Genomic DNA, 16,265 nt, shown 5'->3' with positions numbered 1-16,265 from the left:
TTTAAATGAAATCAGCTATTGTTCAGTTGTTTTTATAAAGCTCTTCACATTAATATAGTTTGTGAGATTCGAAATTTTCATGCTGAATTTGTCAATTCTGGTACCACGCAGAGTTCACAAATATGATTCATTCACTTCCCATAGAGGTGTTAAACATACACCATATCCAATTCCAACTGCGCCGATTTCGTATTCATTACAGATATACTACGTAATTATTATACATTGGTATGACAAGTAGTTTTTTGTGTGTGTGGTGGTTCGGTAGTCATTTTTGGCGAAATAATCATGATGTCGCCTCTGAGCCATAGCGAGATAATTAGCATAACTCTCCGTTGTTCTCTGACGCGCCGCCCTACAGTATTATGACGCTGCATTACCGACAACCAAAGGAGGTGTCGAATCACCCTCAGCACGCCTACTTCCAGCGCTAGTAGCAGCAATTTAAGTGCGTCTGAAATCTTCAGACCAAAAAGTCTAAACCCGCACATTTCCAAGGAAATTACTACTTTGTTCGGTTAAAAACCTGTCCGTAGTGGATTTACATACATTCGATGACTCCCCTTCTAAATATATGCCTAATAAGTCATTACCCATTATATGGTAATTAACATTTTTTATTTTAAAAATGTTATCAATTCGATGCGACAACAGATTTTTATATATATAGCAAGCTTGTTTTGAACAGTTTTGAGGTGCAGCGCATATCTGAAGGTCAGCTCCGTGAAAGTTGGCCGTGAAACGGTACCTCACACTTGTGACACTTCGATTGGCTAGAAGTTCTGCTTTTTATTGAACGAAAAGCTCGCCACGACACAGAAATCAAACGGAATCAGAAGATTGGCGTGCGCACCAGCCAATCACATTTACTCATGTGCATCCACTTCCTATATGATCAACCAAAGCGACGGCCAATCATATTCCAGAACCGGGGAGGGGCTGGTTTGTTGACTGGAGCCGTGTGAGAGAAACCTTGGAGTTAAGTGAACGAGAAGGGGGCCAAATCAGTTATGTTTCTTAAGACATTGTCGTCGTGAATTATGATTTTTAAAGCTGCGCCAGGGCAAAGATGCAATGGAGGTCAATAGTAGTTGGTCTTCTCCTCTTGAGACTGGTTTTCAATTTTGTCATATGGCTTGCATTTGGACTGGGACCTAGCTGGGGATTCAACTTCCCCATAAATTTCAATTTCAATTTGCACAAAATTGAGCTTTTCAAAGAGAAAGAAAGGGACGACTCCAAAACGAATTCGTGGTTAGATCGATTACATGACGATATAGACGGATATCGCAGGACGTGCTCAAAGGATAATGAACATACCCACAAGAAATCATATCTCAGCTTCTTTCAGAATGGAAAAGACGAATATGCGAAGAAGTACAGCTCCTTCCCCGACAAACTGAAGGCGGAGATGCGGGGAATGGCCAAAGAAATGTTCTACTTCGGATACGACAACTACATGAAATATGCTTTTCCTGATGATGAGCTTAACCCTATAGACTGTCAAGGGAGGGGACCAGACGTCCTTAACCCGTACGTGGATTTCTCTCGTCTTTCTTAAACTGTCAGCTTGTTAGGTGACAGTAACAGTAGGCTGTGTCAAGTAAATACCTGAATAAAAAGTTGGCTTCTTATTCTGTAAGTGGCGCGTAGAGGTGACAAATGACGTGGTGCTTTAACTATGGAATTATCAGTAAATATATACACCGACAGGATGCCGTGGCGTAGGTGGATTGAGATTTCTTGTTTAAAATCTCTTTTCTTGACTGTCCATGTTATGTGTCTGCTTGTGAATAACCCCCACCCCCTGAACGATTTCTGCCTTGGGGAGTCATTTGGTGACTGTACAAACGCACAAAAATGTACGCTAAGGAATTTGGACAAAACTAGTCAAATTCAGCATCTCGTCGTAATACCTACGAATTTGAAGGTCAGCCTACAGATGGTATAGAAAATGTGCACAAGGTTATTGTTAACCGGACTGGCAGCTTAAAGTTTAATGTAGACCGAATTAAAATCTGTGTTCATTAACAACGTAAGTGCCGGTCGCGTTCTATTTTCCAGTAATGTCCTACTTGCTTTTATCAGTGGTTACCTATACCCTGATCAGATGTAATTTCTGCTTAATACTCAGAACCGGAGGTGAATAACCACAGCATTGTATTTGTTATCAAAATGGTTTTCCCTGGTCAGCTTCCTGTTGATTGCTCATCGCGCTTTTGTAATCGCATGTTTTAAATTACATTGGTTAAATCAGTCTTACTGTTTCAGGTCAAACATCAACATCAACGATGTTTTGGGGAACTATTCTCTGACCCTCATTGACACACTTGATACACTCTTGGTAAGCTCGCTGACACATTATATCTTCTTTATTCCTGATGAGATTAGGTGACATTTCTCTTTTTCACTATGACATTTTTTAGTTTTAACCGTACGATACAGCTGGAAGCGTATTGTTTGATTGTATGGGTGCAACTGATAGCATCACTCTCGCCTTCCCACGCCCCCTCTAACCACAACATTCAACTGCTGGCTTTTGAGGGAGGATGCTCTGCACCCAACACCGTTGTTTCTCCATCCTCTCTGAACAGTCTGTTTCAGTGAACTTTCAGTCAGCTGTAGGGTGTCTGTCAGGCATCTCGGCCAAGCTACAAGTGCAGCAGCACCCATCGATTTTAATAATGCCAAAAGATACGGATAAATAATGCTTGTGTCCTGCCTTGGTGCTGATGCCTGTTCTGACCTCATATCAGGTGTTGTAGCTTACCTCTTGCGTAACTCTCGCTTTATATGTTGTGGCATAGTGGATCCCTGAGACCATGCTGTCAAGTCAAATCTGTAAAACATTCCTGGCCATGTCTGTCTTGCTTACTAAGTCATTAAAATGTTCATACCGGAGTGTAGGAAGGGGGACGGGGGTTGTCAACCCCCCAGTATTTAATTTGGGTTCCTTTAATCCCCCGCAATAATTAGGCCTTTGTATTTAAAGTATTAAGTTGTGCCTCCTAAGTATCGAACTCTGTCCTACGCTGTTGTGTTCATATAATATGTACGTTGTGCATAAAGAGTATATCTTATAATGTTTGTAATCAAACAGTAGCTGAGAGTAATTAACATATATCAATTAAATCAATTAAAGAAATTTGGTTCCAATCATGTAATGTGGGCTGGTGATCTAGGATGTTATGTAAGTATTGTATTATTCTTAATATACCCTTGTTCATTCTTGAGCAAAGGAATGGCCATAAATTCCTGATTCCAGGGTAGTAAATACTGTGTTTAAATGTCTGCATATTAACATATTTCTTTAGTTTTTTCCTTGAAGAATCGTTTAACTGAAAAGTGTGTAATGAATGCAATGCAAGCACTAACTGATGGTATGTGTTGATGTGTATATATATATATTTTTTTTTTTTGCTAGGTGCTGGGGAATGTGTCTGAGTTTCACAGAGCTGTAAAGCTGGTGATTGACACAGTGTCTTTTGATAAGGATTCTACTGTACAAGTGTTTGAGGCCAACATCAGGTACAACTTTTTCTTCCAGCATCTCATTCTCATCCCCCCACCTGTTTAGTTTGACACAATTTTAACGGTAAATATTGTGGTTTCTCTTTTGTGGTAGTTCCTCTCGAAGGCACGATATCACTTCAGAAATATTGAGCTTCCTACACGGATGTTTAATGCTTATGATGCAAGGCATAAAATAAACTAATGATTTGAAAAATTGCTGTCGTTAGAGGAGCGGAAGGTAGACATTCTTGGATATGCCGTGTAGTGGAGGCTGCGCTCTCCTAACACTCTCATGAACCAGGTGCAAGCGGATGTTCTGTTTGCTGCACCATGGTTTTATTGGGAATGTGCAGTATAGCAAAGGAATTTTCTTCCACTGTATAGCTAGCTGAGCAGTGCATGAATAACAGTGACTCTTCTTTGTTGCTTCCCTCCAACTCAGGATCCTCGGAAGCCTGATATCCGCTCACATCCTCCTCACCGATTCAAAGCAGCCTTTCGGCAATGTGGGCCTGAAGGACTACGACAATGAGCTCCTACACCTGGCTCACGACCTTGCCGTCCGGCTGCTACCCGCTTTCGAGAACACCAGCACGGGCATCCCTTACCCCAGGGTGAGGAACCAATCTGGGAAAGCTTCAACAAAGCTGATTCAGGGGACCCGAAGGCAAAATTTTAGCAAACTCCTCGCACTGCAGCGCATAAAAATTATATATCCTTCCCCAATAGAAGAGCATTATCATTAGTGAGAATGAGATAAAGCAAAGCTACATGCAACGTGTTAAACTTGGCGTCTTGTAGTAGCTCATCTTGAAATAATTCTTAAAATAAAGTAGAGCAGTAACATAACTGTACTGTTTATCACTTACAAGCTTTAAAATAAATGTTGCCATACATCAATGATAAATGCTAAACAGTATTCTTTTGATGTGTAAATAATTGGTGGCACTGTGTGGTAATGAAGCTGTAGGTTTAAGGAAGTTTGTTTATTTATTTATTTTCCCTGTTCCACTAGGTAAATCTTAAGAACGGCGTCCCCCCTGACAGCATCAATGAGACGTGCACAGCGGGTGCTGGCTCCCTTTTGGTGGAGTTTGGAATCTTGAGCCGCCTCGTCGGCGACTCAACGTTCGAGTGGGTGGCCAGGCGGGCTGTCAAGGCACTGTGGAATCTGAGGAGCAATGAGACTGGTCTGCTAGGTAAGTGCTGCTGCCGTGATAACCCCCCCCCCCCCCCCCCCCAAAAAAAAAGGCCATCCAGACTGGTGTAAGATGTATTGTGCTCCTAATTTAATAGCTGTTTACATTGTGCAAAAAGTCTTGTACTATTTACTGCTGGCCATTGTCAGCTTGGAGGTTCTTCAGGTCTATTGGTGGCATCAGCGCAGTGATGATTAGGCGATGTACCTGAATTTTGTTCCCCAGCTATGGAAAGTTTCAAGATATGTGCTGCTGTGTCAGAACTTCTGGTCACAGGCAGCCGATTACATAACTCCATCCAAGTTATTTTGGGAGAAGTGGCCTGAGCAAATGTCTTTTTGACACGTCATTCTGATGGCCCTCATATTATGTTCTGGGTTCTATGGTCAACAGCATCTCACCGGATGTTGTGCAGCTGAGGAGGAGGGTAATTAGTCTGCCTGGCTTTAATTGTCTGATTTGTCCTCTTATTTTTCAGGAAATGTAGTTAACATCCAGACAGGTCAGTGGGTGGGTAAGCAGAGTGGTCTGGGTGCTGGAATGGACTCATTTTATGAATATTTACTGAAGTCCTACATCCTCTTTGGGGAGAAAGAAGACTACAAGATGTTCAAAGCTGCCTATGATTCTATTCAGAATCACCTCAGAAGAGGGTATGTTTGAAATTTTGTGGAAATAACTACTGTATATGTTTAAATGTCTATGTGTATATGTCTTTTCTGCATTCTGTGCTATGTAGTGTCTTTGCCATGTATGTTTCTGTGTAGGCGGGAGGCCTGTAACGAAGGAGAAGGCGACCCTCCACTCTATGTTAATGTGAATATGTTCAGCGGGCAGATAATGAACACCTGGATCGATTCCTTGCAGGCCTTCTTTCCTGGGCTTCAGGTAGATCTCTCACCTGTCACGTCACAGACGCTTCAGCATTGCAGAAGTCTTTAGGTTTTTAAACTGCATCAGATACACGAGGAAGCAGGAGGAAATGCAGAGGTCATATGACATGCGCCGTGGTTAAAAATTAGGACTGGGCGATATCATAGCGATATTATATCGCGCATGCTCAATAATCACCAGGGCTTCAGATGACAGGCAAAACATTTGGCCAAACTCCAGCTTTTTGGTATTATACGCACATTTATTTATGCCTACAATTTGTTAAGCAGATTAATAGTATGACTAAAATATTAATGAGCCATTTTATGACGCCCAAAACGTAGCAAATTTGGCATATTCTAATGTTTAATAAACCGACGTCTCTTTACCTTGTTTATCCGCAAGATCTCCTCTTTTAAAAGTCATCGTGGCTGCTGAGCTGTTCCTTTCTTCACTGACGCTCAAACATAGTATACCAAAAGAGCATGATGTGGTGTGCTCCACTAACCAAATTTAATGAAGATTACCAAGTTGTGGGTGTCACACAACGCATCTCATTAATATTGTAGCTGTACTACTAATCTGCTTACCAATTATAGGGTGTAAATAAATGCCTGTATAGTATTGAAAAGCTGGCATTCGGCCAAATGCTTCGCCTTTTATCTTAAGCCCTGGTGATTATTGCGCATGTTCTATATAATATCAATATGATATCGGCCAGCTCTATTTCAAATACAAATCGCTTAACGCGTCAACTTGTTTTCCCTATATTTATAACTCATATAACTTAAGTTGTTTATGCCTTAATCCTGAAAGATGGGAGTGTGGGGTGGATGTAGCTACACTGTTCCGTTGAAGGGCACAATCATAATGCCTCTGAAAATTGGTGCCCATTTCTCAGGTGCTCAGTGGGGATGTGGAGAATGCGATCTGTCTGCACGCTTTTTACTATGCCATTTGGAAGCGGTTTGGAGCTCTTCCTGAGAGGTATAACTGGCAGCTGCAGGCTCCAGATGTTCTCTTTTACCCCCTGCGACCTGAGCTGGTGGAGTCCACATATCTGCTTTACCAGGTACTGGGAACCATGTAAATATTTGTGTGTGTGTGTGTGTGTGTGTGTGTTATGATAAAAAATGGCAGCTGTAGGTTCTGGTTTTGCACTTGTTAACTTTTCCCAGTAGATTATCTCCAGATGTAAATGTAAGTGGCTGGGTACTACTATTTTTCAACACTGCCATTACACCTCCTGTTTAAACTTCATGTCGTTCTTTACAGCCAATAATAACGTTGGCTTGGGCTGGACCTAGTTGTGATATGGATGTTGAGGATAGTTGTGTTATGCTCTCAATCCTCTTCAGGCTACCAAGAATCCTTTTTATTTACATGTGGGAATGGATATCCTTCAAAGCATTGAGAAATATACCAAAGTCAGGTAAGACCTGAATTGTAAATGAACAAGGGGAGCAGGAGCATTTAATGAAAATGTAAATTACAATCATTTGCTTTCCATTCCATCACCACTCAGAATGGTCTCAGGGAGATGAACACTGGTATTCCTGGCTATGATCTAAGGGCAACTACTGTATATGAGGAACCAAACTGGTACATTTTAATTAGGGAAACGGATTGTGTAACACGTACAGCATGGAATACATTTTGTTGTGCATTTTTTTAAAGCATTGCACAGCACTTAATGTGGTATTTCCCCTTTAATGGGATAATGTAGACGGGCCTGATTCCAACATGTGAAATCAGTTCAAGCCAAGACCTCCAGTAAATCCATTAGTGCAATCCATCCACCCATTTTCTGAAGCTGCTCTGGTGGATCACAGAGGGGTCCAGAGCTTGTTTACTGGCAGCCTGGGGGCAGTAGGTTGGGCGACTGTCCCATAGCAGGGAACATGCACATATACATTCACAAACGGTTATACTCGGTGGGCGATTTAGGAATGCCATTTAGCAGCGTCCAGTGCAACCTATTCCCCCATGTGGCCACTTGTATAGTTTTACTGGCCCAGGAAAATTAACAAAAAAAAAAAAACTTTTCCATAAAACTGTTAATTTATTAATCATGTATGAATCTACATTAATGTAGTGTATAAAGATTCATCCAAAAGAACTAAATCATTTTTGATTTCATGAATACATTTAATGATAACTGTAGATCCTTCACTGCAAGCTCCTCCTGTCTGCCTCTCTATCTTGTGCAGACGTAAAGATGCCATCGGTCCACTAGGGTGCTCGATTGCATTTTCCAGAATTTATTGTAAGTGCCAGAATGTAAAGATATGTTGGTAAGACCTTACTTGAGGGGGCACCAATAATGTAGTACACCCTTACTTGTTCATCATTTAGTCAATCATTATAGTGTATTTCATACATCATTTAATTCATACATTTCACAATAGCATGTGTTTCAAGCAAGTACTGATTCTGTTCATGATTTATACTTCAGTAAAAACTGAGTTACTAGGTTCCTTGTATCTCTTAAGGAAATACGACACTCACCCAAATACTTTCCCTAATCTGACTATATAATGTTGTCATGTAAATTTGTGTTACTTAAGGAACTGATTAATTGAAACGAATTCAAATGAATTATTACCTTCATCTGGTTATTCTTTGCATGTAAACGCAGCGCATGTGTAAACAGTGTAATTGGTAAATGAGATTTGAAGTAAAGGGCTACCATTGGCAGAAAAGTGCCATATGTTTGCAATCGAGCAGTAATGCTGAGTATCGAGCATATCCGCGACTGCTCCAACGGCTCTCATTTTCTGCAGTTTGAATGTCAGGGTTATATATCGGATAATAATCAATGGCAAAATGAATTTGCGACTAGTATGTGGCACTAAATTAATTGTGGCAAGCGAAAGTAAATGAATTTTACAACTTTTTATAGTTTTATTTTTTACAGGATATCGAAATTATTTCAGTAATCTTTAGTTGGGTGATTTTCATCCACATGGTTTGGTGATTTTTGGTGTGGAAGAACTCGACTGGCCCGCACAGAGCCCTGATATCGACCCCATCAAATACCTTTGGGATGAACTATAATGGGGATTGTGAGCCAGGCCTTTACATCCATCACCGGTGTTTGACCTCATAAGTGTGTTTCTGTTTAATTGGGCAAAGATTCCCACAGACACACGTGGAAGGTCTTCCCAGAACTCATTATGGATAATCACAAAAGCAGCCAAGTCCCTAATGCGTTTGGGGAGTAGAATCTTAAGTACTTCCATACTTATATGTTCGCAACGCAATGAACGTTAACCATCTGCCTTAAACGTAACTACGTTAGCTAGCTAGCTAGCTAGTTTATGGGACTTTAATGTAGCATAGCTTGGCTACCTAGTGAGGCTTGATTGCTATCTAAGTGGCTGATTGACGTGATATGACACGTTTTGTTCCTACTGCCATTTATGAGCAAAGTTAATACTTAACACATACTTGATACATTCTTAACACGTATTAGCTAGCTAAGTGACTTACCTTCGACATGCACCTTCATGACTTTGATTGGCAGAAACGGCATCACTGGCCCGAATGGGACAGCGACTGGCCAGTCAACTTGCCCGACATATTTTTTTTCTCTGGTCCTGGGCCGTCACTAATTTCGAACCCTGTAGTTGGCTCAATCGCAGATCACAAATCAGCACAATAGGGGGGATATGCGAAGCTCACACCCAGAGGTAGGACTCAGCCGTGGAGGTGTGAGATTGTAGTCCTAACTGCCAGGCTAGGACATGCCACGTCTTTTAACCAAACTCTAAATCAGGATGTACCTTTATTTGAAAGGCTGAAATTGACCAGACTATATGATGCTACAGTTCCCTTTATCCGGCAGGTGTGGCTATGCTACCCTTCATCATGTGGTGGACAAGTCCAAAGAGGACCGCATGGAAAGCTTTTTTCTCAGCGAGACCTGTAAATACCTTTACCTGGTAAGCGCACCCCATCTCTTCATCAGTCGGCCAACCCTTGGGGTTGGTGGCTGCAGAGATGTCTACTCTCTCATTTGATCAATTTGTTATAAACGTAGAATCAGAAAAGCATCCTTTACTTGAGCTTATCACTGGTTATATTTTATATTTATATTTTCCCCCCTCCATAATTATGCCCTTTTCTGAGGGGATTAATGTTACCTGATTACGTCATGTAGTTGAAGAAATTACTTTGGATATCTGTAATTTTAATCCAGTCCGAATATGTAATTATTATAAATCTCCAGAGTAAACATTCAGGAGCAAATCGCCTTCTGTATTTAAGGGCACATGGATGTCTTTCATTAGTTGTAGTCTATCTCAGTATTAATGTCATATCTATACATGCAAATTTTTATTTTATTTTTAAAAATTTTTTTTGTAAGCTGAATATGCTTTATCCTCTAAAAATGGGGCTTGAATAGGTACCTAGTTTTCCACACAAATATCGGAGAATCTACACCTACACCCTGTTCTGCGTCAAGGTTTTCAGTAGGTGCAGAGCAGTACAACACTACCAGGCACATGAATTTGTGAGCTACTGTATGGTTGAAAGGACAAAAAGTTCTTTTTTTGTGTGTTTTCATTTGTTTGTTAAAGAGTAAGTCACCCAAGAATGAAAATCGTACTGTCGTTTGCGTTCTGAATGAATTTCTCTGGTAATTTGGGGAAATTACACACGATTCTTATCCTGTCCGGATTGGCCAGACAAATCGCCAAACCTCTCTTGGTAAAACTAATCCTGTCCAAATAGGGCTTTATTATTCTGGTTATTCCTTCCATTCACCCACCATTCAGTTGCTTAGAGTCGTGGGGTGACAGGGAAGGAGGGAGGAGGGTTGGAGTCCAGGCAGCTTAAGAAGCAATGCAGTGGAACAACCAGCATGGGCTGCCGAATATGTGCAGTATGAAATATTTTAATGCATCCATCCAATAAATTCACTGCAGTGAGTCCTGCTACAATGTGTGATATCACACCGTGATTCTGTTCTGTTCACCGTGATATATTTATACCTAAGTTTGATACAATGTGGAATTGCATTTGTATTTAAGCAGTTTTCAGTCAGAGAGAGGGGCAGTATGTGAACTACAATGCAATATAGTCTTAGGGAGAAACAGTACATGCCCACAAAAACAGCTATCCAAGTGAACAATAGCGATGTCTGATTCATGAATGAATCGTTCTATTAAACCATTTCTTTTCAGTGAATTGGTCGAACCGGTTTTCAAATAAGAACATAATAACTTTACAAACGAGAGGAGGCCATTCAGCCCATTAAGCTTGTTTGGGGAATTGAAATTTGTACATCCACACACTGCACAGAAAAAGTCTTGGTCTAAATATCTGAAAGTACCTGGCAAATTATTGTACAAAAACACACAGAAGCCTTTTATGTCATTTACGTTTGCTTTTCCATGTTGCCTTTGGTGTCCCTCTGTGTGCTGTAATCCATTGTAAATGTGCTCTGTGCATACCCGGCCGCATGCTCTGTGCATACCCGGCCGCATGCTCTGTGCATACCCGGCCGCATGCTCTGTGCATACCCGGCCGCATGCTCTGTGCATACCCGGCCGCATGCTCTGTGCATACCCGGCCGCATGCTCTGTGCTCTGTGCATACCCGGCCGCATGCTCTGTGCATACCCGGCCGCATGCTCTGTGCTCTGTGCATACCCGGCCGCATGCTCTGTGCTCTGTGCATACCCAGCTGCACGGCGGCCCTGGCTCTCTACTCCCAACTCTCAGCGATTGACAAGTTAGAATTCTCTTAAGACTTGTAGCTGACAGGAGATGATTATGATGTTAATATATAACTTAGGGGCGGCATGGTACTGCAGTGGTTAGCACTGCTGCCTCACACCTCTGGGTCCCAGGTTCAAGTCTTCCCCTGGGTCACATGTGTGTGGAGTTTGCATGTTCTCCCCATGTTGTCGTGGGGTTTCCCCCGGGTACTCCTGTTTCCCCTCACGGTCCAAAGACATGCTGAGGCTAATTGGACTTGCTAAATTGCCCGTAGGAGTGCATGTGTGCGTGGAGGGTGTGTGAGTGTGACCTGCGATGGGCTGGCCCCCCATCCTGGGTCGTTCCCTGCTCATGCCCATTGCTTCCGGGATAGGCTCAGGACCCCCCGCGACCCAGTAGGATAAGCGGTTTGGAAAATGGATGGATGGATATGTGTATTTTAGTATGTGATTTTAGTGAATGTGAGGTTTTTCAGGAATGCATTGCTCACGTTGTAGCAGGACTGACTGCATGTGTACGCATGTATATTAAAATGAGTAGCATAAAGTTAACTATAAAAAAAAAAACACATGATCGGTGTTGGGAGGTGCTATGTGTCCCTGTTAACCACCATATTTTCCCCACTTTCCCAGCTGTTTGACGAGGACAACCCCTTACACAAATCTGAGAATAAGTACATCTTTACGACAGAGGGTCATGTGGTACCCACAGACGAGCGCTTCCGGGAGAAGCAGTGGAAGGAAGGCATGCTTACGGATCAGGAAGCAACCAACGTGCCTCCCAGCAACACCAGCAATGTAAGATCAGTGCCAGGCAGGGAAAGGGACTGGAATGTGAGTAGGGAACAACAGGCTGGAGAATTTAAACAATACAGTGCTCTTAATATCTTTGCTATGTTATTTTGTCTTTGGGAGTGCATGTTGTACATTGTCTGTTCTGATTTATATTATTCTGTTCAGTCATTCAGAAGTGAATTTCGCTGAGAGATTTCATTTTGCTGAGGCTGTTTTTCTGAATTGAGCCAAAGAACTTGGAATGGTGGCAAGCTGCCGATGACTGCTATCTCCAATCTTCTGTGTGCCCGCAGTGTAACAGGATTCCTGACGAACGCCGGTATGCGCTGCCCTTGAAAAGTGTTTACATGAAGCAGATTGATCAGATGGTGGGACTCCTGTGAGCTTCTCAGAGCAGCACCAGCTGTGGCACCATCTCTGGACCAGGCTTGAAGGGCTGCTGGAGAATCAGCTCCTCAGGTCTGACCTCCAGCTCTATGGGAGGATTTCGGTTTCAGTAATACGGGTTATACTTCTGAAAAACATTACCTTTCTGTTGCCATGAATATTCTTGCTTTTGCAGAAGTACTTCCTGGATTTCTTCCTGTTATTGCCTCACTAATATTATTTGTAACACCTGTATTATGGAGATTATGGTCCTGAATTAAATCTCATGTAATTCCTCTCCATCTTCACAAACAAACAGAAGTTTCTCTGCCTTTTTGCAATACTGCATCACCACATCCTCAGTGTGACAGCAACGGTCTCGTCTGTGATCCTCGGATGTAAATGTAAAGAATTTTCCAAGCATTCTTATACTCTGTAAGGTAATTTACACTGATCTGAGGCCGTGATGTCGGTATATTATACGAATATGATTTGAAAATGACTCAATGCTTGATGCTTCTGTTAGTGGTTTTTATTGATCTGAGGTTAGAAGCTGTAAACCAAAGATCTGTAGGAAGCGACCTATTCAGTTGAATTCTTTCTGAGCTTGTTTGTTCTCTCCATTGGTCTTTTCACTCCCAAGTAATCCAACTGTACAAGTGCTTTTTTGGTTCCTTTAAATATATTGCCAAATTATGGTTTGGATTTGGGTTGTTGGTCTACACTTATGTCTTAAAATTATAATGGGTCTAGTGGGAGGTTGAGCTTAATGGGTCAGTAAGTTGATGCAGTGTTCGGCAACATTACAGAATGAGGGTCTTCAGTTAAAACATGGGGTCTTCCGATTTTACAGTCTGCTAGGCGGAAGATTGCATCAATCTTCATAAATGAGCTTAAAGTTTTAAAAAGGTCTAAATAATCCAGAATATTGCCTCATTTGCACTGCCTTATATGGACAAATCTGAGAGTTCCGTCGCTAAGTACTAAGTTGTTTACGGGTCTTGTAGCCCAGCAATAAAACACATGCCATAAGTCAGACGATAAATGCAGCTTGTTTCGATGCTTATCACAAGGCTAAAGTTATGCATATGTAGGAATGTTGACTGACATTATTTTGACTGCATTTTAAGGCACTTTGCCCTGATTCTGTTCTTAATAGATGTACATGGAGCTTGATTTGTGCCTGAGAATTTTGAGTTATGCTGGAGATAATTTTTATATTGAGGGGTCAATCCACGATAGTCTATAACAGCAATGTCCATAAAATTATGAAGTCCAGTGGACGCAGTGTTATAGTCTTAAATTCCTGCCAGAAATGCTTCTGCGGGTGATTTGTGAGCTTTCAGCCAGTTCAATTCTTCCATTGTAATACCTGGGTTCCAAGGGATTTTGGGCTGCAAGATGTTGGCTGTGTGATTATATTGATCCATGAAAAAACTTTGGGACATAACTAGCACTGTTTTCACTTGCTTATAGGACTTTTTATGTGGAGTAAGCCTCTCCCTTGAAAATATAAACGATAACAAGTTGCATGTAGGGTTATACTGAAAGAATTGTTCGAAATTGCATTTGAAGTTTTCATTAGGTGGAAAGAACAATGTGTTTTCAATTATAACAAAATAAAGCCATATTTTATAAGGGCATTTTTGTGGAGTGTTAGTCCTATAGCGATTTATACATGTGCATTTTAAGTTTGTACATCAACAAGCTCTTTAGAAAATTATGAGTTTGACTGATGGCCGTCAGAACAATGTGAATAACTGTTCTCCATAGAGGACGAGGTTTGTCTGTTCCAGGTTTGGCTGTGAGTTAAGTCTATTATTTAAATATACAGCTGGATTCCTGCTTGGAGATGGTAGCATACATGCATATGGAGTTGTTAATCCAAACAATTTACATGTGCTATGTGGCTTGTGCATCTTACCTATGTTGTCCGAAGCTCTATATTAAAAAGTGTTAAAAGGGGACAGGAAACTCAGGGATTTATAATGTGTCAACTTCTAAGCAGATTAATTTGCATGCTCGACATGTCATTGTTTCTGTTATTGGAGCCATTTCTTGTATTCATATGTCCTCTGACTCTGGAACATTTAGCATGTTAATTTAAATAATTCTAAATATGATTTGCTCTATAGGTCTCAAGCAGATCTTTGCATGGTTTGTAGGTCATTTCTATACACTGTATATCATATTCTTCCAATCTGTTATTGAAAGTGGAACATGTTGAGGTTTATGGCCCTTAGCCACATAGATTAAAGGTTTGCTCAGTGACAATTGGACCAGGAAAGTGAGATCTGTTCAATATGTACACTCTGGATTTTAGTCGGTGATGTGGCAAACATTGCTTTTTACAGCTAAATAAGTTGCTCTTGTACTACTCTAATGCACTTCTCAGCAATCATTCTGATTCTGTACTGAAATACTTCAGTGCTGTTATTGTTTTTATTTTCTTCTCTCCCTGCTGGAAAGATCTGAGTGATTCTCTGGCGCTCGCTTTACCAGTAACAGCTTCATGCACCCATCCTGCAGACATGGCTCTCTCATGGAGTGTGGATGGGTTTGGTGGTTCATTCCACACACCTGTCACCCATCAAGCACCTTTCCCAAGCTGCTGTTAGCCAAACACCTCACATCCCATATCTTCCCAGTAATTGTAAAGAAACATCTGTTTAGTTATCATGACCACACGAGCAGAATCTCCTCTTTGTATTATATTGCTTTGAGGTGTGTTTACAAATTGAAACTACAAGTGGTATCCATTTTTCACCAAATGTGCCATTTCTTTACAATAGAATCTTTAGAAAATTGTTTTTAATTTTTGCAAGTGTTTTTATGTAAAGACAATTTTTAAGTCTGAGACTGGAAAGATTGTAAAAGTACACCCATTAACAACAAATAAAGTGGGAGAAAAAAAATCCTGGATTAAGTTCACTAAATCTGTACCTGAATTGAAAAATGTTGCTTGCTTTGTGTGTGTGTGTGTGACAGAGAGTGTGTGAGAGTGAAAGAGTGAGAGATTACATTGTGGAGACCAAATAAAATACATGAACAATAAAAAGACAATAAAAGCCTGTTATTTTGGTTTTGTGGGGACCACCTTTTCAGTGCCCACAAGGGGAAACACAATTTAATAATAATCTGTGACTGCAATCAAAAAACTAAAACTGACAAACTGTATTTTGTTTGGTTACTTATGGTTAAGGTTAGGGCTGGGTAGGGGTTAAGGTCACCATGTTGGGATTAGGGTTTTCCCCGTGGTATTGAATGCAGAGTCCTCACAAAGATATGAATACAAATGTGAGTGAGTATGTGTGTGAGAAAGACATACAAAAAGAGCAGTATCTCTCTAACTACCAAGCATAGAGTAATTTGTGTAAAGTGATTTAAAAACTTGTTCTTCTTTAGTGTGAAGTAAAATGAGCAGCGAAAATGAAAGGTTTGCTTTGCTAGTTAAGCTTTACTTGGTATATTTTGCTTTGCCATCATGAGTCCTGTACAGTACATGGGCTGTTTACAGGCGAGACTACACACTAACCTGGATTAACATTTCCGAAAATGGTTGACCTGCAGACTAACAGAACCGGAATGTCCAGTTTCCTTCTGCCTCCATTGCCCTTGCCTGTCACAGCTTCTGTACGCCATTTAGGGTTAGCGGTACAAGCCATGTCGAAGTTTGGCGTTCTATAACTGTCAATGTAACCTCTAGCACTGCAAGCAAAGTCCAACTTTACAGTTTATCTTAGTCTTACTCTGAAAGGTTTGGCTATAAGCCAGGTTCATTTGCTGTTACCACT

General features: G+C 41.1%; 1 protein-coding gene across 2 annotated transcripts; it reads left to right on the top strand.

The window, feature by feature from the left end:
- The first annotated feature begins 913 nt into the window (after positions 1-913).
- edem1 (ER degradation enhancer, mannosidase alpha-like 1) lies at positions 914-15,550 on the top strand. Of its 2 annotated transcripts, none has more exons than XM_049017466.1 (12): positions 914-1,533; positions 2,272-2,344; positions 3,425-3,528; positions 3,956-4,127; positions 4,529-4,712; positions 5,191-5,365; positions 5,480-5,600; positions 6,487-6,657; positions 6,944-7,017; positions 9,433-9,529; positions 11,944-12,144; positions 12,399-15,550. In XM_049017466.1, exons 1-12 carry the CDS (start codon positions 1,070-1,072, stop codon positions 12,486-12,488), a joined length of 1,926 nt encoding a protein of 641 aa, XP_048873423.1. In that variant the 5' UTR covers positions 914-1,069; the 3' UTR covers positions 12,489-15,550. The 2 variants fall into 2 exon arrangements, with proteins under 2 accessions (XP_048873423.1, XP_048873424.1); XM_049017467.1 differs by having other exon boundaries at positions 11,944-12,108; positions 12,399-15,549.
- The last annotated feature ends 715 nt before the right edge of the window (positions 15,551-16,265 follow it).

This window comes from Brienomyrus brachyistius, chromosome 6 (assembly GCF_023856365.1).
Source record: "Brienomyrus brachyistius isolate T26 chromosome 6, BBRACH_0.4, whole genome shotgun sequence".
Lineage (NCBI taxonomy): Eukaryota > Metazoa > Chordata > Actinopteri > Osteoglossiformes > Mormyridae > Brienomyrus > Brienomyrus brachyistius.
This window is presented reverse-complemented; position numbering and strand designations above follow the sequence as displayed.